This window comes from Rhinatrema bivittatum, chromosome 3 (genome assembly GCF_901001135.1).
Source record: "Rhinatrema bivittatum chromosome 3, aRhiBiv1.1, whole genome shotgun sequence".
In the NCBI taxonomy this organism is placed as follows: domain Eukaryota; kingdom Metazoa; phylum Chordata; class Amphibia; order Gymnophiona; family Rhinatrematidae; genus Rhinatrema; species Rhinatrema bivittatum.
The window spans coordinates 367,204,887-367,230,216 of NC_042617.1; the positions used below are offsets into that span (position 1 = coordinate 367,204,887).

Genomic DNA, 25,330 nt, shown 5'->3' on the forward strand with positions numbered 1-25,330 from the left:
GACTTCGCTTCGCTGTTCCTGCGCTCCTGTCTGAGTGATCTAGGTACCCACTCTTCGGGGGCCTTGCCACATTCAGGGCTATCCGCTCTTCGGAGAGCCATCGATACTTGCCTCACTTCTTCAAATCAGTGAGTCTCTACCTGATTCCACAGACAACCCTTCAGTGCTCCTGTACCTCAGGTCTCCACGGTGCCTACCTCTGCAGCTGGCTACTTCAGTTCGGTGTGAGTACTGGATCTGCTCTACAACTTCTTCTGCTGTACCGCTACACGATAAAGGCTTGGATAAACAGACTAAGGAGGGGGTTCTGATTCGCGCGGGAAGGGGATCGTGCAGCCGCGCAGTGTTAAAACTATGTGAATTTTCCTGAGGAAAGCTCCGTCTAGAGGTCGCCGTGGACATCTCCCATACAACATGGCTAGTTCATCCTGCTATCTATGGAAACATCGTTTACGGTAAGCAAACTTGCTCCTACAGGAATACAAATTAACAGGTAAGAACCAATTTTCCCATGGCTAAGACAGAAGGCTGTTGATTCAGCCCTGCAGGCCCTGTCACTTCTTTCAGATGACTGAATCAGCATGGAGGAGCTTCAAGTTTGTTGATTGTGGGGCAGGTTGTGAATTATGCAGCAACAGGCTAATTATGTAGTTTCCAGGGGGGAGGAAATGTGTACAGAAACCTAGAAGCCTGGGATTCTATTGATTCTCAGCTTTTTTTTTTTAACTGTGACTCTGCTGTGGGGTACTGAGGGACTAGCTGCCATCAGCAGCAACAGTAGTAGCAGTTCAGTCCTTAGTGCAAGGGCTGTGAGCCAGCATGTGATGACAGACCCACAGTGATTCCTTGATTCCCTTCTGCAGCCCTTCCAGCCTATATAGGAAACCTGCAGTAGTGGAGGGAGGGACTACTATAAGGACTGTAAAGGTTTGTCAGCTTACAATTCCTCCCCTTAAGGCCAGACTGCCAAAGTTATAATTTGTAGCATCTAATATTTCTGCATTTACTATATGAATTTGGAGACCTTTTTTAATATTCATATATATAAATATCCAGCTTTGGAGAATTACATTATAGTCATATTAATTTAGTAATCTGTTCTATCAAGGTTAACTTAAAGGTTTTTTTTAAACCTTCTCTGCAGCTTGCTTTATGGAAGAGATATTAGCACTCTATAAATAGGAACATAACTTGACCCAAAGTAAAAGTCAGATTCAGAAAAGAGTAATGTGGTTGCCATGTTAGTCACTTGCATGCATGTAAATAAAGATTAGCAAGCAAAAAAATAAATAAAGTGATACCTTTTATTAGACTAACTTTATACATTTCTTGACAAGCTTTCAGGAGATGACCTTCCATTTCTCAGATCACGAACAAAATGAACAAAAGATCAAACTGGCACAAAATAGAAGTGGATCATAAAGGAGGCGATTTGTACAAGTCATTTATTCAGGTAAATTTCCCATCATGTATGTGGTTAAAACTATATGTGTTGGCACTTACTTTCATTGTCTTTGGGCCTGTCCAGAAATTCACAAATTATGGGATGAAGTGTTTTCTCTAATATCACAGTGGGCATGCCAATCTTTGGAATTAGATGTCCAATTAGGCTTATTGGATGTGTTTGTTGATAATGGCATACAAGATGCTGATTTGTTAACATTTCTATGCAAATCTTCTTGTATAATTAAGACTTTTTTTTCTGCAATGGATACAATGAACCTCCGAGTATGATTATGTGGCATATACAGATGCACAACTTATTTATGGAAAAGTTATGTCCTCAAAAGCAATGTTAGATGGTGGAAAGCATTTCTGAAAGTATAGAACCCCTTCTTAAATTTGATTTCTCCCAGACTCCGAAGCGTGCTCTATTCTTTGGATGTTTAAATGATGATAACCCATTGTTTTGTTCAGGAGTGGGAGTATGGAATAGGGGAAATAACTTAGAAGGATAACATTTTTCCATTCAGTTTTCTTCTGTAAAATGCTATGCTGTTTTTCCATCTGGTTGTAACAGTCTGCATATGCTGATTTTGGAGCAGGACTCCTGAAAATGTTATATCCTTTGTTTTTATGTGTTTCTTAAAAATTTAATAAACAGATTAAAAAAAAAAGTATACGTGTTGTACTCACCTGCAGTAAGCTGAACCATTACTACCGCAGGGGTAGGACAGGGAATGCAAGAAAATGTTTCGTTTTCCATTTAAGAGAAAGTATCCAGAGCAAAAACAAGCACAAATGTCTGCAGGGACTTTTTCGCAGGGCAGTTTTCAAATGGAAAGTATGCTTGGAAATTTGCATCAAAATGCAGTTTTGAAAATCGCCGCAAAAATGAATTCAGTGATAGAGGAACATAGGAGTGTTGATATATTAGAGTGATCAGAGGGTAATGGGTAGTGGAATTTTATGGATGGTAGTGAGTTAACAAACCTAGGTCTCCAAGTCCCTTTCTTGTCATTTCCAAAGTATCTGATGATCTTAACTTCAAATGTCTTATCCAGGAACATGCAAAAACACCACTAGTAATCACCTCTTATAGAATGATTTCACCATAACCTCTGATAATAATTCCAGTGGACCTGAGGAAATGGATAATTATGAATCTCATCAAAGAGAACAGGAAGAACGCAATTTTTTACCCAAACGGGGAGCGATTTCAACTCAACCTCAACATCGAGGTCGATGCCGATACAATGAATCGGAAGAGATAACATAGCCCAACAGAAATACCAGGACGAGAAACAAACAGGGTCAGCAGTGGTAAATTTATCATCTACCACTCTTTCATCAGCACAGAAGGATTTATTAGACCATGGATTATCTTTTGTTCCTACGTCGACTCACTCCCCTTTTGATGCAAGAATTGCTTTACATCGGTTCATCCGGAAATTAAATTTGAAACTCTTTTTTTCAAAAGAAGAGAACAGTGGTACTCAAGATATCTCTATTGTTCGCCCTCAGTCAAGATGGAATCCTCTAGGGCCAATAGACCCACATGTTAAGACATTTGAACAACTAGTCTTACAGGATTTGCGAGATTATGAAGCAGGCAATCATCGATGGCGAGATAATATGACACAAACTTTAAGAACAGCAATGATCACCTTGGAGAAGAACACACAATTGATTATTAAACCCGCCGACAAAGGTGGAGCCGTAGTGCTCCAAGATAAGATCAGATACGATGAGGCCATGCTTCATCATTTAAATGATAGTAAATTCTATCGCAGATTATTGCTGGATCCGACTGATTCATTGTTAAAATCTTTACAACGTATTGTGGATGAAGCTCGTGGGTTGACTGATAAAGAAAAAAAATTTCTAGTGGTAGAACCCCCTCATATTCTGATTATCTATTCACTTCCTAAAATTTACAAGGACATTGTAAATCCTCCGATTAGACCTATCGTATCGCTTAATGAATCTATATTGGAGGCACCAGCAATATTGATAGATGAGATTCTTCAATCATATATTGTAAAAACAAAATCTTACATCAAAGACACAATTCATTTTTTGCAAAAACTACAAGAAATAAATCTGGAACATGAAGAATATTGGTTGGTTACAATGGATGTGTCTGCACTGTATACTAATATACCCTAACACCAAGCATTTGATGCTATACAGCAATGTTTATCCCATAGATTGGGGCATCAATGGATACCGACTAATGTCATCTTACAACTGCTGGAAACAGTGTTATTTAACAACTATTTCATGTTTGAATCAGAAATTTTTTTATAAATACACGGCATCCCTATGGGGTCCCCATTAGTTCCCACCACAGCCAATCTTTATATGACATGTTTGAAGAAGAGTTTGTTTATAAATCAGAATGGTGGCAAGATATTGCAATTTGGTGTCGTTATATAGACATTTTTTTCATATGGAAAAGCACAAATGAATGTCTTTTGTCATTTTGTAGTTGGATTAACATGAAGAATGAACATTTTCAATTTACAGCACAATGGTCGGACCAACAAATAGCCTTTCTCGATGTATTGATACGTTGGGAGAATGAAGAATTAATTACATCAATGTACCGGAAACCAACTGATAAGAACAACCTTTTGAAGTTCCATAGCCACCATTCTTATTCCTTTAAATGTGGATTGCCCACCTGTCAGTTTTTTCGTATTAAACGCATTTGTTCTGCCACACAAGAGTTTGAAATTCAGGCACTAATTTTGCGTGATAGATTTTTGGAACAGGGGTATCCTAAAAAGGTGGTCAAACAAGCTTATAAGCAGGCCAAATATTCAGACAGACAGGCTCTCCTTCAGTATAAGCCCAAAAAACAAGATCCACATTTAGTTTGCGTGCTCAAACAGACAGTAGCTACTGCTACCATTGCATCGTCGATCTGTCATCACTGGCATGTTTTAGCTCTTGCATGATGCATTTAAGGAACCCCCACTGATTGTGTCCACAAAGGGTCCTAATATTAGAGATAAATTAATTCACGCACAGCCTTGCTCTGACGTGCAGGCATCGGATTGTGGTCATCATAAATGTGGCCAATGCACACTTTGCAGTAACAGTATTGATGGTCCAATTTGGGTTGATCCGATTACCAGATATAAAGTGATACGGAAGACAGAGACCACATGCAATTCGGACTATGTTGTGTACGCTTTAATTTGTTCTTGTCCTAAAGTGTACATAGGCAGGATGACTCGTAAAATTAGAATCAGGTTGAATGAGCATAAGTCCAAATTACATACAGAAACATTAACTGCCCCGATTGTATCTCATTGCATTCAGAACAAACATGCGTGTTCTCAAATTACCGTATTTTTCGCTCCATAAAACGCACTTTTTTTCCCCCAAAAGTGGGGGGAAAATGTATGTGCGTCTTATGGAGCGAATATAAAAAAAAAAACTAAAAATCTAACAAAACCCCCCCACCCTCCTGACTCCCCCAAGACCTGCCAACTTAATTTACTACAACCCCCCACCCTCCTGACCTGCCAAAAGTCCCTGGTGGTCCAGCGGGGGTCCAGGAATGGTCCGGGAGCGATCTCCTGGGCTTGGGCCATCGGCTGCCAGTAATCAAAATGGCGCCGATGGCCCTTTGCCCTTACTATGTCACTGGGACCGACCAATGGCAGCGGTAGTCACTGTGACATAGTAAGGGCAAAGGGCCGTCGGCTGCCAGTAATCAAAATGGCGCCGACGGCCCTTTGCCCTTACTATGTCACTGGGGCCGACCGCTGCCATTGGTCGGCCTCAGTGACATAGTGAGGGCAAAGGGCCGTCGGCGCCATTTTGTTTACTGGCAGCCGACGGCCCAAGCCCAGGAGATCGCTCCTGGACTGCTCCTGGACCCCCGCTGGACCACCAGGGACTTTTGGCAGGTCTTGGGGGGGGTCAGGAGGGTGGGGGGGGTTGTAGTAAATTAATTTGGCAGGTCTTGGAGGTGGGTCAGGAGGGTGGGGGGTTGTTAATTAATTTAAAGGTTGAGATGGGTTTGTTTTTTTGGGGGGGGGAGGGGTTCCCAGAGAAAGAAAAGTTTTCTGATCTGGGGAGTGGACCGGAAATGGCCCTCCCCAGACCCGAAAACAAAATGGGGAGAAAAAAAAAAAGCTATGCACTCCCCTAATTTGCTCCATAAGACGCACAGACGCCCAGGAACAGAGCCGGTTTAGCACAAAATTTTTTTTTTTTAATTTTCCCCCTCTGAATCCTAGGTGCGTCTTATGGTCAGGTGCGTCCTGTGGAGCGAAAAATACGGTAAATGGACTATTTTGGATCAAGTCGTATTATCATCGTGAGGTCGCAATCGTACCGCTATTCTAAACTGGCGAGAAGCTTTCTGAATTTTCACATTACAGACTCAAGCTCCGGGAGGACTTAATGAAGAGCTGGATTGGGGTTCATTAGTTTGAAAATTCGCCGTGACGTAACGGTGGCGCAACCTCTGATTGGATGGTTTGGGAGATATTCGATAGTATTTAAAATCTGTCAGCAACAGTGGCTTGAACATGTATTGGCGAGAATAGCTTGCACCTTTGTTGAAGAAGCCGGCAAGAAGATGAGAAAGTGATCAAGAAATAGCCGATTGTCCTATGAGAAAGTTCCATTGAATATTTATGTACTGAAATACCGACATTTTGGAAGGAGTGAATATCCCCTGAGGAAAGATCCTTCGGGATCTGAAACGCGGCCACGTTAGGCTACCATCACCAAACAGATAAGTCGGTTAAAAGTTCAGTTCATATGGTGTAATTGGGACATGAGAAGCGGTTGCTTTCAGAGATAAAAGATTGACACGGCTTTAAGATTTAAATTGTTTTAAAAAAGAATTCACGCAACATAAAAAAACAAAAAAATGTGGTTGGAGGAGGATTGTTAATGATTACAAATGAACGTATCACCCAGTTTCTTGGGGACAACAATATGAAGTATGAAACTTTCCCTTCCTTCTTAAAAAATGTTTTTGTTAATTGTTTGAAACATAGAAACATAGAAATGACGGCAGAAGAAGACCAATGGCCCATCCAGTCTGCCCAGCAAGCTTCATACTTATTTTTCTCATACTTATCTGTTACACTGACCACTGAGGTCAGGGCCCTTATTGGTAACTTTTAGGTTCTAATTTCCTTCCACTCCCACCATTGATGTAGAGAGCGGTGCTGGAGCTGCATCAATGTGAAGTATCAAGCTTAATTGGTTAGGGGTAGTAGTAGTAGTAACCACCGCAATAAGCAAGCTACTCCCATGCTTATTTGTTTACCCAGCCTTTGCAATTTAGTCCTTGTTGGTTGTTGTCTGAATATAAATCCTCTTTTCTTCATTCCCTCATTCTGTTGAAGCAGTGAGCTGTGCAGTATATGTATTCAAAGTGAAGTATCGGGCATGATTGGTTCAGGGTAGTAGCCGCCGCAACAAGCAAGCTACTCCCACGCTTATTTGTTTTTCCAGCCTGTGCAGTTTAGCCCTTGTTGGTTGTTTGAATATAAATCCTCTTTTCTTCATCCCCCTGCCATTAAAGCAGAGAGCTGCTTGGATATGCATTGAAAGTGAAGTATCAGGCTAATTTGGGTTGGGGTAGTAACCGCCGCAACAAGCAAGCTACTCCCACGCTTATTTGTGAATGCAGATCCTTTTCCCCACATTTCCTCTTGCCGTTGAAGCATAGAGCAATGTTGGAGTCACATTTACTATGTGTATGTTTATTGAATAAGGGTAGTAGGCATCATTCCCGCAAGCCACCCCCATGCCTCTTCTCTTCATTTCATTCACATCCTCAAGACTTTACTTCATTTCCCCCCTGCCATTAAAGCAGAGAGCTATGCTGGATATGCATGAAGTATCAGTCTTCCTCCCTTGCCGTTGAAGCAGAGAGCTAACTTGCATTGAAAGTGAAGTATCAAACTTTCTCCCCTGCCGTTGAAGCAGAGAGCTATGCTGGCTAGGTATTGAAAGTATAAGGCTTACTTGGTTAGGAATAGTAACCGCCGTAACCAGCAAGCTACTCCCCACATTTTTTGTGACTGGAAATCATTTTTTTCCCACATTACCTCTTGCCGTTGAAGCTTAGAGCAATGTTGGAGTCGCATTAACTGTGTGTATGTTTATTGAATAAGGGTATTATCTCCAGGTAATAGCTGTCATTCCTGCGAGCCACCCACTCTTCATACACATCCTCTAGACTTTATAGATCCACAGTGTTTATCCCACACTCCTTTGAAATCCTTCACAGTTCTGGTCTTCACTACTTCCTTTGGAAGGGCATTCCAGGCATCCACCACCCTCTCCGTGAAGAAATATTTCCTATTGGTTCTGAATCTACCTCCCTGGAGCTTTAAATCGTGACCCCTGGTTCTGCTGATTTTTTTCCGACGGAAAAGGTTTGTCGTTATCTTTGGGTCATTAAAACCTTTACATTTGGGTAAAATAATTCAACAAAAACAAAAATTAAAGGTCAACCCTGTATGGGAGGCTGGAAAGCCTGAATTTAAATGCACAGAGGTTATGGTGAAATCATTCTATAAGAGATGATTACTAGTGGTGTTTTTGCATATTAAATTTGATATCCCTATATATATTATCATTATAGTACAGTTATAAATTGTTACCCAGGAACATGACATGTTCATTATATACATTAACATTTATGATTAAAGTCACTTGGTATAAAAAATTGTGGGTTGCGAGAATGCCTCCTCTCTCCATGTTCTGCCCAGAGGAGATACAAGAAGGTCTCCCTCCCTATCTGTTCCCATACAGCTGCAAATAACTTGCCTTCCTCCCTGCCCACTGATACACTCCAGCCAGGAACCTAGCAAACTATATATATTGCTGGAAAAACAGTTCTTCACCAGGTTGTTAATTTTGGAATTGCAGGGTTTATTGTCAAAGAACTTAAACAATATTTTTCACCTAAATCTGTTGTACTAATTGTCAAAGAACATAACCATTTTTTTTAGTGATGGACATAGAGCAAAATAATCCTAATTATAGGTATACAATGCTGGGTTCATGCTAGGGGTCACCTTCCAGGAAAAGGATCTTGGAATTATTATGAACAATATGTTGTAATCCTCAACGCATTGTGTGACAGCGGTCATAAAAGCAAATAGAATATTAGGAATTATTTGGAAAGGCATGGAGAATAAATCTGAGAATATCATAATGCGTCTATATGAATCCAATTTGGCGACCACACCTTGAGTTCCTTGTTTGTTCTGGTTGCCCCATCTCAGAAAACTATATAGCAGCACTAGAGAAGGGCAACAAAAAAAAAGATAAAGGGGATGGAATCTCTCTCTTACGAAGAAAGGTTAAAACAGGTCAGGGTTCTTTATCTCGGAGAATTGGCAAATGAGAGGAGATATATAGAATCATGAGTAGGATGGAACAAGTAAATAGGGAATAACTATTTATCCTTTCAAATAGTACTAAGACTAAAGAACACTCCATGAAACTAACAGATTTAAAACAAATCAGAGAAAGTTGTTGGAGGATGTAGTCAAGGCATCTAGCAAAGCTATATTTAAAAATGATTTACCGGTAATAAGTTCCTGGAGGAAAAGACTATAAGACAAATGCAAGTCTCCCATTTCAACTTAACATTAATGTTAACAATATAAAAATGTGTGTGTAAGGACAGCCAGTAAGACAGCCTGACGTGTGTGTGTGTGTGTGTGTGTGTGTGTGTGTATATATATATATATATATATATGGATTAAGGTCCAAGTTATTGTGTTTTTAAAAAAAATCTTATGCAGTTAAAATGCTCCCTTTTGTAATTAATAGCCGAGTAGGCAGTAGTTTGTGTGAGTCTACACAGAATTAATCCAAATGATACTTAGCTTAGACATTTGCTGTATGTAGAATCCAAAATCACCCTGACATGTAACTGTGTTTTGTCCAAAGATTCATCAGGGGGTCATTTAATAACCATACTCGCCCACAGATTTGCTGTTTAAGTTCTTACATAACGGTCCTCAGATCTTCATTTTAAAAATGACCCCCGATACATCTTTAATTTTACAGGTTAATACAGCACTATGGCTTTCAAAAAATAATTTGGAAGTAATTCCAGAATGGGACCCAATAATAAAGGTATACTTAAGCCTCCGATTTCTTTTCCCCTCAATTCAGAAATTGAAAACATGATAATGTCAGAATGGGAGACTCTAGAATTGGGTTTAAAGCAAATAAAACATTTCTGCAAGTTATATCCACTTCCAGCAGACATCCAGAAGTGCCTGTTTCAGATTTCATGAATAAGTAGATGCTTTGCTCTCGGCTTTGACAAGAATAGCAACCATTCCAGTGGAAGTCGGAGCGCCCTTAAATCCTCAAGACAAAAAATTAGAGCCCATATTGAGCTATTTGTCGAAAAAACATGCTTCATCTATCCAGCATTCATGCTCTGGATTGAATAGTTTCCAGAAGCAGTGGATTCTGCAAGACTAGAATCAGCAGTAGCTTATTTAGCAGATGAACTATATGTTCTCATAAGGCTTTCATTAAGGTTTCTAGCACTTTTGGCAGGAGTTAGTTGAGATTTATGGCTCAGACAGTGGGCAGCTAATTCTTGCTTAAAGGTTTGCCTCTGTAAGTTACCTTTCAAAGTCAGGTGCTTTTTGGAGAGAAGCTAGAGAAATTAGTGAAGTGTTTAGGTGAATCAAAATCCCAACATCTCCCAGAAGATAGAAGCAGAATATTTTTTGGATCATATAGACCATGTAGCCAATACAGAGAACACAGAAGATACTGCTCCAGAAGACAATTGAATTCTTAGCCTTTCAGGCCCAGGCAAAAAATGCAGCTCTTTCAGGGAGCTAGAAAATAAGGCCAAATTCTTCAAGGCCTTTGACCTCAATAACCAATCAACAATGATAGGTTATGGATCAACTCTTTGATTCAGCCTATAGGAGAACGACTTAAAAACTATTTCAAAGAATGGATACATATAGCTACAGACCAGTGAGTCTTGGACATTTATACAAAATGTCTAAGTCTTAAAATTAACTCATCTAACAAAAGAAAGATTTATGGTGTCGCCATGTTTGACTCTCACAAAGAAGCTGGCAGTACTAGAAACAATGGACAAATTACTACAACTTCATGCCATTTGCCCAGTGCCGATCCAAGAGCAAAAGCTTGGTGGTTGTTCAATTTATTTCATCATTCCAAAGAAAGACGGCACTTATCGGCCTATTCTGCATTTGAAGGGGGTGAACATGAGTCTAAACATATTCTGCATTTTCGAATTGAAACACTTCAGTTATGTTATCAGTCTGAAAAGAAGAATTCCCAGTATCTGTAGATCTCAGAGGCATATTTCCATATCCCAATAAGGCAAGATTATCTGAAATTTCTTTGCTTCTGCATAACAGAAAAACATTATCAGTTTATAGCACTCCCTTTTGAACAACACCCCTGAGAAACTTTACCAAAGTAATGATTGTAGTAGCAGCCTACTTAAGAAAGGAAGGAATAATGGTTCATCCATATCTAGACAATTGGTTGATCATAGCAAAGTCTCTTCAGGAAGGAATCAAAATAATGGCTTGGGTATTAGAAGTTTTAGAGAGATTAGTTTGGATAGTGAGTTACAGAAAAAGCAATTTTCAACCATCTCAATCTATATAATCTATATAATTTTTAGGAGCACATTTCAATACCATGGAAGGAAAGGTATATCTAACCTACAGGAGGACAAAAAAAAATATTGTCCAAGTGAAGAAATTCATCGACATGAAGACCCCAAGGGCAGGGGACTATGTCCAGCTATTGGGGACAATGGCTGCAGCGATAGATTTAGTGCCTTGGGCAAGAGCACACATGAGACCCCTACAATGTGCTCTTCTATCACATTGGAGAGCCCAGCTTCAGAATTGTGAATATCAGTTTCCCCTCCCTCTATCAAAAAACATATTCCTAGATCCCCCAACCTGGATAGTAGTTTTAATAGATGCAGCGAGCCCTGTATGATAGTTACAAAATGATTACTTTTGTGCAGGTAGATATTTTAGGATGTGAGGAAACGAATATACTAGGCATTGAAGCAGCTAATAATATATTTTGTTTTGTATTTTTTTTTTGTTTTATTGACCCATGTGCTTTGTATTATATTTTTGTTTTAATGACGTATTTTTTAATGATTGTTTTATTGTGAACCACTTAGAAATTAGATAAGTGGTATATACATATATTAGATAAATATATGTTGACTGATCTCTTGATGTTGGATACTTCACCAATTCCTGTTGCTTTGTTCAATTTATTGGAGCCATTATAGATACCATACAAGTGAAAGCATTCCTTTCTTTGGAAAGAATAACAGTTCTCTGTAAAATTGCCAAAGCGTTACTGAAATCAACTTCTACAATAGCCTGCTACATTCTCATATTCTTAGGACACCTAGCAGTGGCAATTCACATGATTCTGTTGACCCACTTGCACATGCACTGTCTACAATGGGGATTAAGGACTCAGTGGAACTAGCTTGTTCAACCACCTAACACAAAGATCACCCTAACTCAGGAGATGAAGGAGAGATACGTTGGTGGGTACAACCAACCAGATTGCTGGAAAGAGCTCCACCTTCAACAAGTACATTATCAAATGATACTAATCGCATATCTCTCCACCATGGGCTGGGGAGCCCATGTTGGCTATTACAAATCGCAAATAACTTGATTTGACTTCAAGAAAGCCAGCTACAAATCAACTTTGTGGAGCTCAGAGTGATGCACAATGCACTACATGCATTCAGACACATCCTCAAAGGAAAACACATAATGATGCAAACAGACAATTAGGTAGCAATGTTCAACACAAACAAACAGGGAGGAATCAGATCATGGATCCTGTGTGTTATCATTCGGAGTTAACAGTCTGCATGGAGTTAGCAATCTGTTATAGTTAGGGATAGTTGTGGGTGGATCCTTGGGCTGGTGGCAGATGACCACGCCCCTAGGGGAAGATCCCGAGAGGGACCACCAGTCAGGCTCAAAGTTTGGAGACAGACACACACTAGTTCTTTTATTAACAATATATTGAACCACCAGAGATGGCAGTAGTGAGCTGGAAAGCCCAGCTGGGCTGTAGTCCCTCAGATACTGGAACAGCGAATCCTGGAGGCTGAGCTGTAGAGAAACTGAGATATAGTGAGTAGGCAGGGTATGCAGACGGTAACACTCACACAATGTCCCAATAAAGGCCAGGTGCTGGAATGTACAGGCCCTCAATGAGCGAGTACCTGGTTCCAGGGAAAGCTCAGAGAGAACGATGGTAACTCACTGATGTAGCTGATATAATTGGTAGCGATGACTTCCAGGCAGAAGAGTATATGAAGCAAGTCTGGGAACAAGGGCCCTGAAAAACAAAGGAGAGAGCAAGGCCCCCGAGGAGCGGGTACCTCTGGTAAGTCCGATGAGGCAGAATAGCTTAGGTAGCGAAACCCTTGCTAACTTGATGTGTTAGCAAATACTGAGACCTTAAATATTCGTCGCGGGTGACGTCATCTTCGGGGGACACCCCTGAGGTTCATGCCAGTGCTTCAGTTGGGGCTGCGCCACGTGTGAGCCCCTAGGCCTCCAGGAACATGGCGGATAGCAGCGTCGAGCCGGTCCGGGAACGCCTGAAGACTTGCGGCAGAAGAACGCCGCGGCAGCCAATCTTCCCGCGGTCGGAGAGGGAGGCGCCAGAGAGGAAAGGAGGGTGGAGAGAGGGCGTCAGGCACCGACGGACACAAAAATTGTGCCAGGAAGCCCTACATATATGCTACTGGGCAAATCAGAACCAAGTTACACTTCAGGTCTCTTATTTACCAAGCATTGCAGACACCTTGCTGGACAGACTCAGCAGAATATTTCCCCAACATGAATGATGTTGAATCAATCCATAGCTAACAGACTGATCAGGCTATGGAGTCATCCATGGATAGACCTATTTGCAACAGAACAGAACCAAAAATATAAATCGAGTCTGCTCTATTCGACGCAGTGCTCTATGCAATGATCCAGACACCTTCTTAATTCTGAACACAGGCCTTGTGTACTCTTTTCCTTCATTTCCACTTAAAGGGAAGACTGTCCAGAAACTCATGAGGGAACAAGTCACATTGATTCTGATCAGGCTGGCAAGGCCAAGAGAGTTGTAATATGCCTATTTAGTTCAACTCTCTGCCAGACCTCCCATTCATCTAGGAGCCAATCCTACTCTTTTATCCCAAGAAGAAAGTTCTTTCCTGTATCCAAATATGCCAACCCTCAATCCTGATGCATGGATGTTGAGCACTCAGTCCTAACAAAACAATCTCTTCCAGATCCCATTCAGGATGTTATCCTCTCAGCAGGAAAGCCATCAATGAGGCACAATTACTCTTTTAAGTAGAAGTGTTACAGAAAATAGTGTCTGCCCCACAAACTTGACCCGTCTGAGCCACGACATCTGCTGTCCTATCTTCCCTATCTTTCACAAGCTATTTCATTGGTGCATATACTATTGCAGCTTATCATTGTTCAGAAAATAGACTGCCTGTTTCCACACATCTTTTGGTCTCTAAATTCATGAAAGGCCTCTTGCAACTAAACCTACCAATTCGCAAATCACCAGTATCTTGGGATATCAATGTAGTCCTCATACACCTTATGCCTTTGGAAACTGCTTCTCTGAAATACGTAACCTGGAATGTCCTCTTTTTAGTAGTGGTTACTTCTACTTGAAGAGTGAGCGAGTTACAAGCACTGGTTCATTATCCACCTTATATGCAGTTCTCCCATGACAAAGTGGTACTTAGAATGCATCTCAAATTCTTGCCAAAAGTGGTCTCTGCATTCCACTTATACCAATCAATAATTCTTCGATATTCTTTCCAAAACATCATGCACATGAGGGCAAAAAGACATTGCATACATTAGACTGCAAAGAGCTCTGGCCTACTAAAAATGTCATATGTAAGCCTACAGGAAAATATCATAACTGTCTCATATGATCCACATAGGCTTAGGTGCAACTGTAACCAGGAGAACGCTTTTCAGTTGGATTATGAGTTGCATTCAACACTGCTATGCAGCAGCTGGACTTGATCTCACTAACCTAGTCAGAGCTCACCAGGTACGAGCAACAGCTTCCTCCATTGCATACCTCAGAGAGGTTCCAGTCGAAGACATATATAAAGCAAACTACCTGATCATGGTTGCATAAATTCACTTCCCACTACTTCTTAGATGCCTTACCTTCTGTAGATAGTGTGGTGGGACAGGCAGTCTTGCACCATATGATATGTAAATAGTCTGGTTTCCACTGTGGAGTCTGAATTGCTTAAAAAAAGATGCTGCAATCCTCAGCTTGGGACTTCCCACAGATCATGGCTAATTCAACCCTGCAAATCGGTGGGGAAAAAAAGCGGTATTTTATGTAGGCAGCAGAATGAATTAGTCATGAGATGCCTGCCCTCCTCCCTGGACAGCAAACTATCCCTGTCCTAGCTTTGGAACAGACTGAGGAGATACTAAGGCAATGCCCTTATGGGAGCTCCCGCACATGCTCAGAAGAGCTCAAAGCTCTACTAGCTTGGAGAGACGGATTCGTTCAATGCTGCCTGATGACATTACCCTCAGATCATGACTAATTCATCTTGCTATCTATGGAAAACACCTTTTCAGTAAGCAAACTTGCTATTTTTTTACACATGCAACTTTTGAAAAAATCACCTTTTAGATTGTAAACTCCTCAAGGACAGGGACTAGTAACCTGTATGAAATTTGTTGTAAACTAGGATGCTGTATAAATGCAGAATTAAATATATCAATAATGTCAGTATTGTGTTTTGCCTTGTCTCCCTTTTTGAAAGCCAGTATGCGGTTCCAAGCTTTGAAAAATATATTATATGATGTCCACCTTAGTATATTTCTAAAGTGCTGTGAATGTAGTATTTTTTTTTTTTTAGATCCTTTTAGTTTGAAAGATGCTTTACAAAGCCATAATTTTATTCTGCATATATGACACTTCTCAACATGTATATCAGGGGTAGCCTCTTTAGTCCTTGAGCCAAAAATAGGCCTGTTTTCAGGATATCCACAATGAATATACATGAGATAGATTTGCATTAACTGCTTCCATCATATGCATATATATCTTTATATATATTTATTATGGATATCCTGAAAACAAGGCCTGATGGAAGCCTCTGAGGACCGTAGTTGGCTACCCCTGATATATAGGTCCTGATTTACTAAGATTTTTTCCAGTTTTTTGTGTATGGGAAATAAGCTTAATAAATCAATCCTGTAGTGCATACTCCTAACAAATGCAGTCAGCTCCAAGTGGTTTTGTTTTTTGCTTATTGGATGTTAGTTTATGTATTATAATTTTCACATAGATATTAATTTCTCTTTGATGTGTAATTAATTTCAACCATTGCTCCATTATTAAGTAAAGATAGGTCCAATGTAAACAGTATTCCTGGGGGAATTCTGCGCAAAAAAATTTAAAATTCTGCACACAAAAACTTAAAATTCTGCAACTTTATATTGGTCAATATAACACAATTTACATGACAGTCTTTAAGTAATTACATTTTAAATTAATACAGAAAAAAGTTATTACTTAAAGATGAAGAATTTTAAATATTTTTGAGCAGAATTTCCCTAGAAATTCACTGTAAGAGTGTCCCTTCCACTCGCTCTCCCTATTCCCCTGGCCACTTTGCCCTCTCAGGCTCCAACTCCTCCAACCTGCCAGTATCTCTCCCCATCACCTTTAGGCTCAACCCCTTCCACTCTATCACCAGTCCCATAGTTTGTCCCCATTCTCAGTACTGCCCCTCACACAGGCTCCCTCTGTCCCTCCCTCTCTCTAGTACACATTCACACACCCTCATACAGGCTCCCTCATTCTCTCGCACACGCACACACACACATCCCCTCATACAGGTCCCTCTCTCTTGCATACACACCCACACAAGCTCCCTTTCTCTCTCACACATATATCCTCACACAGGCTACCTATGTCTCTCTCTCACATGTACCCCTTCACACCAGGCTAGCACCCTCACATACACACGATCCCTTTTTCATACACACGAGCTCCCAATCTCTCACACACATACACATTCCTTCACAATCTCCTCATATAGGCTCCCTCTCTCTGAAACCCACACTTAAGCATCTCCCTTGCTCTCTTACCTCCCATGCTCTCTCTCATACCCCTCTCCCTGCTCTCTCTCATACCCCTCTCCCTGCTCTCACTTTCCCCTCCCCTTCCCTCTCCTCTCTCACAACCCACTCCCTCTCCACACACACACACACACACACATATACATTCTGCCTCACCGGGGCCTTTATCTTCACCGCGAGCAGAGCACACTCTGTTCGCAGCACACAGGGGCCTTCCATTTTCGCCTCAAGTGGGGCACACTCCCTTCACGGCACACGGGGGCCTTCCATTTTTGCTGCGAATGGCGCACCCAAGCCTTCATCTTCGCTGCGAGCGGAGCACATCCCACGGCACACGTGAGCCTTTGTCTTCCCGTGTTCCGTTCGTGGCATGCCAGGGTCTCCTCTGCTATTTTCTGCGCAGAATTTGCAGAAAATGGCAATTCTGCGCAGGGGGGAATTTCTGCGCAAATTCTGCGCTCCGCAGTAGCGCAGAATTCCCCAGAACTAAAACAGGTAGTTCTTCCTAGAGCTAAAGGGGCCTGCTTTATGAGACCTTGTGTGCAGGTGTTCAAGGATTTGTGTGGATCCAAGATCACCCAGCCTTGTCAGAATTCTGATGTCCCCTCAACATGTCCTGAAAATGTATTGTAGATAGGACATGAAGCACAAAAGTTATTAGGGGACTCTTGTAAGCCTTATTTCCCTTTGAAAAGCAGGTAAAAAATGAAGTAAAGGAAATGTATATTTATTTTTTATTTAGCACTGATGATATTTTATTGTGCTGTATCATAAGGAGCATCTTAAAGTGTCAATTCAGAGACCATATTTTGTTTAATTTGGTATTTTTCTAGGTCTGAAAGTACTTGAGGTTCAAAATAAATTACTGAAGGATGGCTCATCGGATTTCAAAAGAAGACCTAGATGAACAATTTGAACAATTTTTGAGAGAGGTATTTATTTATTTATTTATTTATTTATTTATAACTTTTATATACCGGCATTCGTAAAAAAAAACATCATGTCGGTTTACAGACAACTGAGAAAGGAAATTACAATGATAGATGGAGGAAGGATAGGAAGTTAAAAGGTGACAACTTTACTGTAGAGCCAACGGGCGCCACAGTTATTAAATGAGATTACATGTGGTTAACCAGGTTGGACATAAATTAATTATATACAAGAGACGACAAAGTGGGGGGTAGCGCGGGGGTGGGGGATGAAGCGCATAGGGGAGGCGGGGTGGGGTAGGAACTGTACAAGGGGGCAGGGGGAGGCAATGGGAAGGAGAGGTGGTGACTGAATATCAGGAAGCCATAAAATGGATGGGGTGGTGAGGGAGGGAGGGTGTGTAGGGGGGCGGGGGGACACTGTACTAGGGAGAGGGAAATAATGAGTGTTGAGGAGAAGTCAAATGCTAGGGTTGAGAGGCGTTGGGATAGGCCTGTTTAAATAACCAGGTCTTGATTCCTTTTTTGAATTGATTAAGTGAAGGTTCTAGTCGGAGCTCGGTGGGGAGGGAGTTCCAAAGGGTGGGGCCGGCGATGGAGAAGGCTCTCGCTCTGGTGTTTGTGAGGTGAGCAATTTTGAGTGAAGGGGTGTGGAGGGTGCCCGCAAGGGAGTTTCTGGTAGGACGGTTGGCCTGGTGGAAGTGTGGCATATCTTCGATCCAGGGGGAGTTATTTTTATATAGCGTGTTATGTATGATAGTGAGTGTTTTGTATTGAGAGCGATAGGTGATTGGTAGCCAGTGGAGGTTTTGTAATATGGGAGTAATATGATCAGTCTTTCTTGAGTTTGTAAGGATGCGAGCCATGGCATTTTGTAAGATTTGGAGGGGTTTGATTGTGGAAGCTGGAAGGCCTATTAGCAGGTATGTGATGCTGCTATAAAAACGTCATTTTTGCTTTTGTAAGTGGCCATATTTATCTAAAATATAGGTTTTTTTTTTAATGCTTTATCCTATATGACCTTGTACAGTGAATTTATGTAATTTGGATTTGTGATGTTTCAGAAACTATGATATAGTTAGACAAAAGGGGGCAACAAGACCTCACTTTTTTTATCAGCAACTGCACTTGGAACCTGCTTCAGTAAGAATTTCTAGATTTTCAATTTCTGAAGCACTACAGATGTCTCCAGCTGGCTCAGGGACAGTGCCTCGAGTTTGGAGTGACAGTTGGTGTTAGGTAGTTAATGAGAAACCGTTGAGAAGGCAGAGGAGACAGAGGTAGTATAATTGAGCAGCTCCTCTATTAGCTAAAATTTAGAAATTTATTTCAAAGAAATTTTCTGAATTTTGTCAGCTGTATAATAACGAATAGGATAGAAGTAGGGCGCAGACCCTAATCCTGAATCATAATTTTGTTGTATGAAATAAAGTGTGAATGAGTTTTGGATATCTTTCATATTAAATTTAATGATAAAACTGATAGGAAAAATTAAAAATATTACTTTTACAAAAAGATAAGGAGATCAAATTTTGAGGAGAAAAATAGTTAATGGTAAAAAAAAAAAAACTAAGCTCCAAGAAAGTAATGTGTGTGAGAAAACTGTTTGCGTATAAAATGGAAAAGTTTCACCTGTATTTGAGACACAGTAAACTTAGAAGTATTGAGACAGCTTTAAAACTGTACTATATGTGTGGAATGTTCAAACACTGATAGCAGCATTTAGAGAGAATATCAAGCATATATAAAATCTAGTAAACTATTTTGGTTCCATCAAATGGTCAAAGAGATTTCCTGATAGGAAAATAAATTAGTAAAGGATAATACAATTACAGAAATATATTTCTTTGTTTTTTCTTTGGCCTAGCTAGTTTCATAGAACATGTAAGGTATCTAGAGAATGAGTTATATACTGTGGTAGATAAATTCGCGAGAGAGCAGATGAAATTTTTTATTGAGTTATTAAAGATATTATAGTAGTTTAAAGAAGATATCCAGACTGGAAAAAAACAGGACACACAGACAGAGGACCTGACTTGTCCGGACCAGAAAAGGAAAGTCTAAGATGCCTGCACCCGAGTGACTGACTTGTGAGCTGCATTTTGCAGCAAACACATACTTGGCTCTGGCCAGAAACACTAATGTTGTCACATAAATAGTAAATGTTAATTTTGGTAGCTGAGAAACTTTAATGCTAGACAGCAGTATAACAAGATTAAGGTAAACCTCAAAAGATTGTTCGTGAGGAACTAACTAAACTAAAAGATGGAGCTGGATGGGATGCATCCGAGATTTTAACAGAACTTAGAGAAGTTCTGTCAGCTCTGCTGGCTGATCGTTTCAATGCTTCTTTAGAGTCGGGAGTAATTACAGAGGCTGGAGACATGTGGGTGTGGTTCCTCTTCACAAAACTGGAAGTAAGGAAGAGGCTGGAACTATAGGCCAGTTGGTCTGATCTCAATGGTGAGTTAATTTAATGGAATCACTGCTAAAACGCAGGACAGTGCAGTTTCTGGAATCCAATGGATTACAAGATCAGAGGCCACGGTTTTACTAGGGGAAGGTCTTGTCAGATTTATCTGATAAATTTCTTTGAGTGACCAGAGAGTTGGATCAGGGGAGAACTTTAAATGTAGTATATTTGGAGTTCTTTAAGGCCTTTGACATAGTTCTACATAGGTGGCTTATAAATAAGACGAGCACCCTTGGTAGAGTGATTGACAGACTGGGTTAGAAATTGGTTTTTATTTATTTATTTATTAAGGCTTTTATATACCGAATTTCTTGATACAAATCAAATCAATTCGGTTTACAATGAACTAAGTAGAATATACAATTAACCAATCAACAAGAGATACAGAGCATACAGTTACATTATAACAAGGAAGCCTTAACTTGGAGTAGGAAAATAAAGAAGGGGTGAACGGAGCAATAAATATATAAAGTGCAATAAAATAGAATAAATACTATATACAGTGGAGGGGGCTAGGAGCCAACCTCTCTTTAATGGATATTAGGCATGAGAAATTTGGAAAAGTTTTGTTTACAGAGATGTGTGGTGAACAATTCTAGATCAGGCAATGGAGTTTGTGGTGGGGAAGGCTTGGCTGAACAGCCATGTCTTTAGTTTCTTTTTAAAAGTTGTTAGACAAGTCTCCAGTCTGAGGTCCGGAGGCATGGCGTTCCACATGGAAGGGCCTGCTGTAGAGAATGACCGGTCTCTGATGTTTGCGTGGTGCACTAATTTGATTGTAGGAACGTGTAAAGATCCCTTGTAAGCATCCCTTAAAGGCCTGGCTGTCGAGTGCAGTCTGAGAGGATGAGACAGATCAAGCGGGGTTTGATGGTGGATATTTTTATGAATGATTGTGAGAGATTTATGGAGGATCCGGAAGTTTACTGGGAGCCAGTGGTTGAATGGAAGGTGACAAAATATAGTGATCATTGGAGTTCACTCCAAGAATAGAGGAGTTACTAGTGGTATACTACAGGGATTGGCCCTTAGACCAATTGTTTTCAACATTTCATAAGTTATATTGTGGAAGGACTATCGAGAAAGGTTTGTCGTTTTGCTGGGGATAGACAGAGAGGACAGTGGTATAGGGTTGGAAGGTTGCAATATCTCAAGCAAGCCACCCTTCTCTCATTTGTTTGTTCATTTGTTCTCCATTGATAAGCAGGAATGAATTAGCCATTATGTGTGGGTGACAACATCTGATGGCACCAACACAGACCCAACTTTCAAAGCCCAGTAAAGGTTTTACTGAACATGTGCAGGAGTTGCCTCGTGAGACCTTCAGTCTTTGTTCATCTGAGATACCACATAGATGTGATCCAATCTCTCTCTTACAATTTTTTTGATTTTTGGCCTTGTGCCTTCTGTTACTGCCTTGTTACTTTTCAAACATTTTGCCACTGTCTTGGTAGCCCCTCAAACAGAAGTTTTAAGTTCTAGCAAAAAAATAATCATTTATGTCAATGGAGAATTCCAGTGCTAAGAAGCCCATGGTAATCCGGTTTAAGGTTTGCATCTGTGGGCGCTGGATGTCCAGATACACACTCCGTCTGCTATCGTTGCATGGGTGAGGACTACGACTTCTCCAACTGCTACAGCTGTAATCGTATGTTCCCTAGGGTGCAGCAATACCTTGCCTGGAAGATGGAGGTCCTATAAAAGATACTCAAGGATATATTTTAAAAGGGCTGCGTGTGCACAAAAATACACACTATTTTATAACCTACACGAGTAGGTTATACAATACTCTTCACGCATGCATATCTGCAGCTATACGCACATATCTTATGCGTGCCAGTTTGTTACAGCTCCTCATTAGGCGGAGAGAGAGAGAGACTATAGGGCTCAGTTTGATACTCTATGTATGGACGATTGTAAGGGGGAACTTTGATTCAGGGTGAGTTTTGGGGAGGCGGGTTGGGGATAGGGGGGGTGGTGTTACAGACACATTCAGAGGTATCCGTTGTAAAATTGACATAATTTAAAGAATTTTTGACCTTATAAGTGATGAAAAGGAGTTGATTTGTACAATGCAGCTAGCAGAGACTGCAGAGTACAAATCGACTCCTCTTTTTAGAATTTTCATTTAAAATTTGCGAACCTCTCATATGGCCCGCTTACGTGCGTATGTGGCCGTTTTTGCGCACGCAAGGCTTTTAAAATCTACCTTTAAGTGTTTTAAGAGCCCCAAGTCTCAATGTGAGGCCAAGCAGCAAAGCATTGTCAGGGTCCCGGCCTAAGAAGTGAAGCGGAAAGCTTCCCCCCTTTGGATTCCACAAATACAGGAAAGCTCATCTCTACCCTCTTTGTGGTGCTGGTCTCTGGATTTGTCTCAGGTTAGGTGTTGAGTGTGACGCAAAATCCTGTGGCCCCAGTAGAGGCACTGAGAAAAGTTCCTAAGTGGCTTGGGGGACCCCCTTTGGGGCCGAAGAGAAGATTGGCACAGGTGTGCATACCTTTATTGATACAGGTACAAAACCAACCCATTTTTAGACATTATCCCTGAAAAAATAGCAGGTTCCTTGGCAAGAGATTCTCTATGAGGGAGTTTAATAACAAGTGGCTTGGAACAAAGCATGAGTCCCCCACCAGACTACATCCCTCGCTCGAGGTCTGGTGACTGTTCACCTTGACAACTGGAGATGAACTATGGGATTAGTTCCTGCCCTTCCAAGTTGATGATCTCCTTTGTAGAGACCTTGCTGTTCAGAGTTGCACAAAGGCTGCTAGAATGGAAGTGGGACTGCTCTATATCTCTGAAGGAATTCTCTATATACCTCTATGACTGTCTTGGCTCCTTCAGGTCTGCTACTCTAGCTTGTAGTGTCTGTAGTCATTCACTTTGAGATAGGATCGCTTTGCACCATTTTTACAAGTAAGATCTCTCCCCAACAGAAAGATAATTATACATGTGGATCTCTGAGCAAAATTCTGGATAGTCCCCCATTTTGCTGCTGGACTGATGATTCTAGTTTAAAAATTTCTTTAAAGAAGTTGCCGAATGATTAAATTAATTTTAAGATTACACTTAACTGTGTACTTCCTGCATAACCTCCTCAGCTGTGGTGATTGCTGGGGCCATGCCTTCTCTCTTTCTTGTTTGTTTTTTTTTAGTTTGTACAGATAACTGTAATTTCCTAGCATGTAGCAGATGGATTCAGGACCAATGGGTATAGTGTACTCGTGATAGCAGTTGGAGACAGAGTCAGATTTCAATCTGACGTCAGCACTATGTATACCCATGCAGGAAGCTCTGCTCTTCAGTATTTCTCCATCTCCATAGTAGTTTGGGACTCTACACATGCTTGCACGGCATTAGAAAATTCCAAACCAAAGAAGAAAGAAATAATTTTACCTCTACATACGAGCCCCGCTCTCCTGCGGTGATACCTAAGGGTCCCTCCCCCAGTCGAGAATTCCTGAGGTGATTTCCGAGATCCCTCAGAAGTAAGCCTCGGTTCGGTAGCCGGTTCCCGGCGTGGACTTAGCCCCCAGGAATGGGAGCGGCTGAGAGGCAGCGGGTGCAATACCGAGTGCAGCGGTGAAGATATTTTCCCTCTCCCCCCCACAGCCGGAGACCGCCCGTCACGAGACCGGGAAGCGCCGAGACAAAGTAAGGTAGAAAACTTTTCTTAAAGTCTCTGGTCTCTGAGGCTCGGATAGCTGCACAGATCGCCATCCGGCATCTGTTTTATCGAGTTGAGCAGCCCCGTCTAGGCTAGATCCCGATCCAGTACGAGGGTCCTCCCACATCGAGACCCTCCGAGGGGGGCCGCCATCTTGCCTGCGTGGTCGTCGGCGCCATTCTCCCCCCTCGATCGCCGTATTGTCCACACAACTGAGCCATGCGCACAGTGGTGAGCCGGGCGCATAAACTACTTTTGTGCACAGCAGCGCGCGCATCTGGGCCGTGTGAACAGCAACACGCTCAACGACGCCGGGCGCACAAATTAAAGCTGTGCGCACAGCGGCACGTGCATCTCTATAAGCGCACATAGCGGCCTACACGTACATCTTTCGCAGCTTGCACGCACATCTTCGGCGCACCTGGAGCGCATATCTAAGCCTCCCGGCGCATGCATATAAACGCACAGACGAGTTTGAGTGACTCTACGTGCACAAATCATGGCACCACCGGCCAAGAAAGCCAAGGGACAAACCCTCTGCCCAGCCTGCCTCCTGAGAGCTGTGCAACACGAATTGGCTACTGCCCTGTCCATCTGTCTACACTAAGGAAAACGAAATTATCAGGTAAGTAATTTCTCCAGTGCTGGACCAATTAGGATGTGAAATGCCTGGATGGATGCAACTCATACTTTATCTTCACAGGCTTGTTTCTAGTTCCCAATATCTCATAGAAACATAGAAATGATGGCAGAAAAAGACCATTGGTCCATCCAGTCTGCCCAGCAAGCTTACTGTGGTAGTATCTGCCATGCAGGTTACCTCCACGTCAGTGCTGCTTGACGTGCTTTGCTTATGGACTTCGCTTTAGAAGCAGACCTGTGTTTTTTTTCCTTAATATTTGCACATCAGTAATCTGCACTGTTAAAAAAAAAAAAAAAAAGTCATGGCTCGTGTTAGTTGTCCCTAATCCAAATTTCTCTTTCCCTCCACCTCCCACTGCCCTCTTTCGAAGCAGAGAGCAATGTTGCAGTTGCGTGAAAAACATCAAGGCTCATTTTGTTAAGGGTAATCATGCCTTCTGTTAAGTGTTGTAACTGCTGCTCTGGGCAGGTTACCCCCGTGCTTATCAGTTTCCCAGACTGTAAATGTTGGGGCCCTTGTTGGTTGCTGCAGTGGCGTAGCCTCGGGTGGGCCTGGGTGGGCAGCTGCCCACCCAATTTGGACCCAGGCCCACCCAACTGGAACTGGAAGTGGAGCACCGGACCTGCAAGGCCGTCGCAGGATCCCATCTCCGCACGGCGAAGAGGAGGACCCAGGGCCAGTGCGCCATTCCGTGCATTTGCACGGCACATATGGGGAAGCGATCCTGCGGCCATATGGCCCACCGATCTTCCTATTTGGGGGGGGTGGAGGGAGCAGAAGTGGTTGTATACAAAAATAAAATTCAGACATTAAAGGTAATGGTCCCCAAAAGTGGTTCTGCTTTCTGGTGGGACAGAAATACGAACAACATAAAAGGAACTTCAGGCAGACTAGCATTCCCACCCACCCCCCACCCACAATAATCAAAAATTCGAGTCATGAACAAATATATATATAGATGAAATCAG

The 25,330-nt window shown here is 41.7% G+C and overlaps 1 protein-coding gene across 1 annotated transcript in view; it reads left to right on the forward strand.

Annotated features, from left to right (window-relative positions):
* CEP162 (centrosomal protein 162) overlaps window positions 1-25,330 on the forward strand; it is a 423,542-nt gene that overhangs the window by 5,840 nt on the left and 392,372 nt on the right. Inside the window, 2 exon segments of the mRNA XM_029595494.1 lie at window positions 1,338-1,453; window positions 17,483-17,581. Of these exon segments, the coding sequence (XP_029451354.1) occupies window positions 17,522-17,581 (60 nt within the window). The 5' untranslated portion in view covers window positions 1,338-1,453; window positions 17,483-17,521.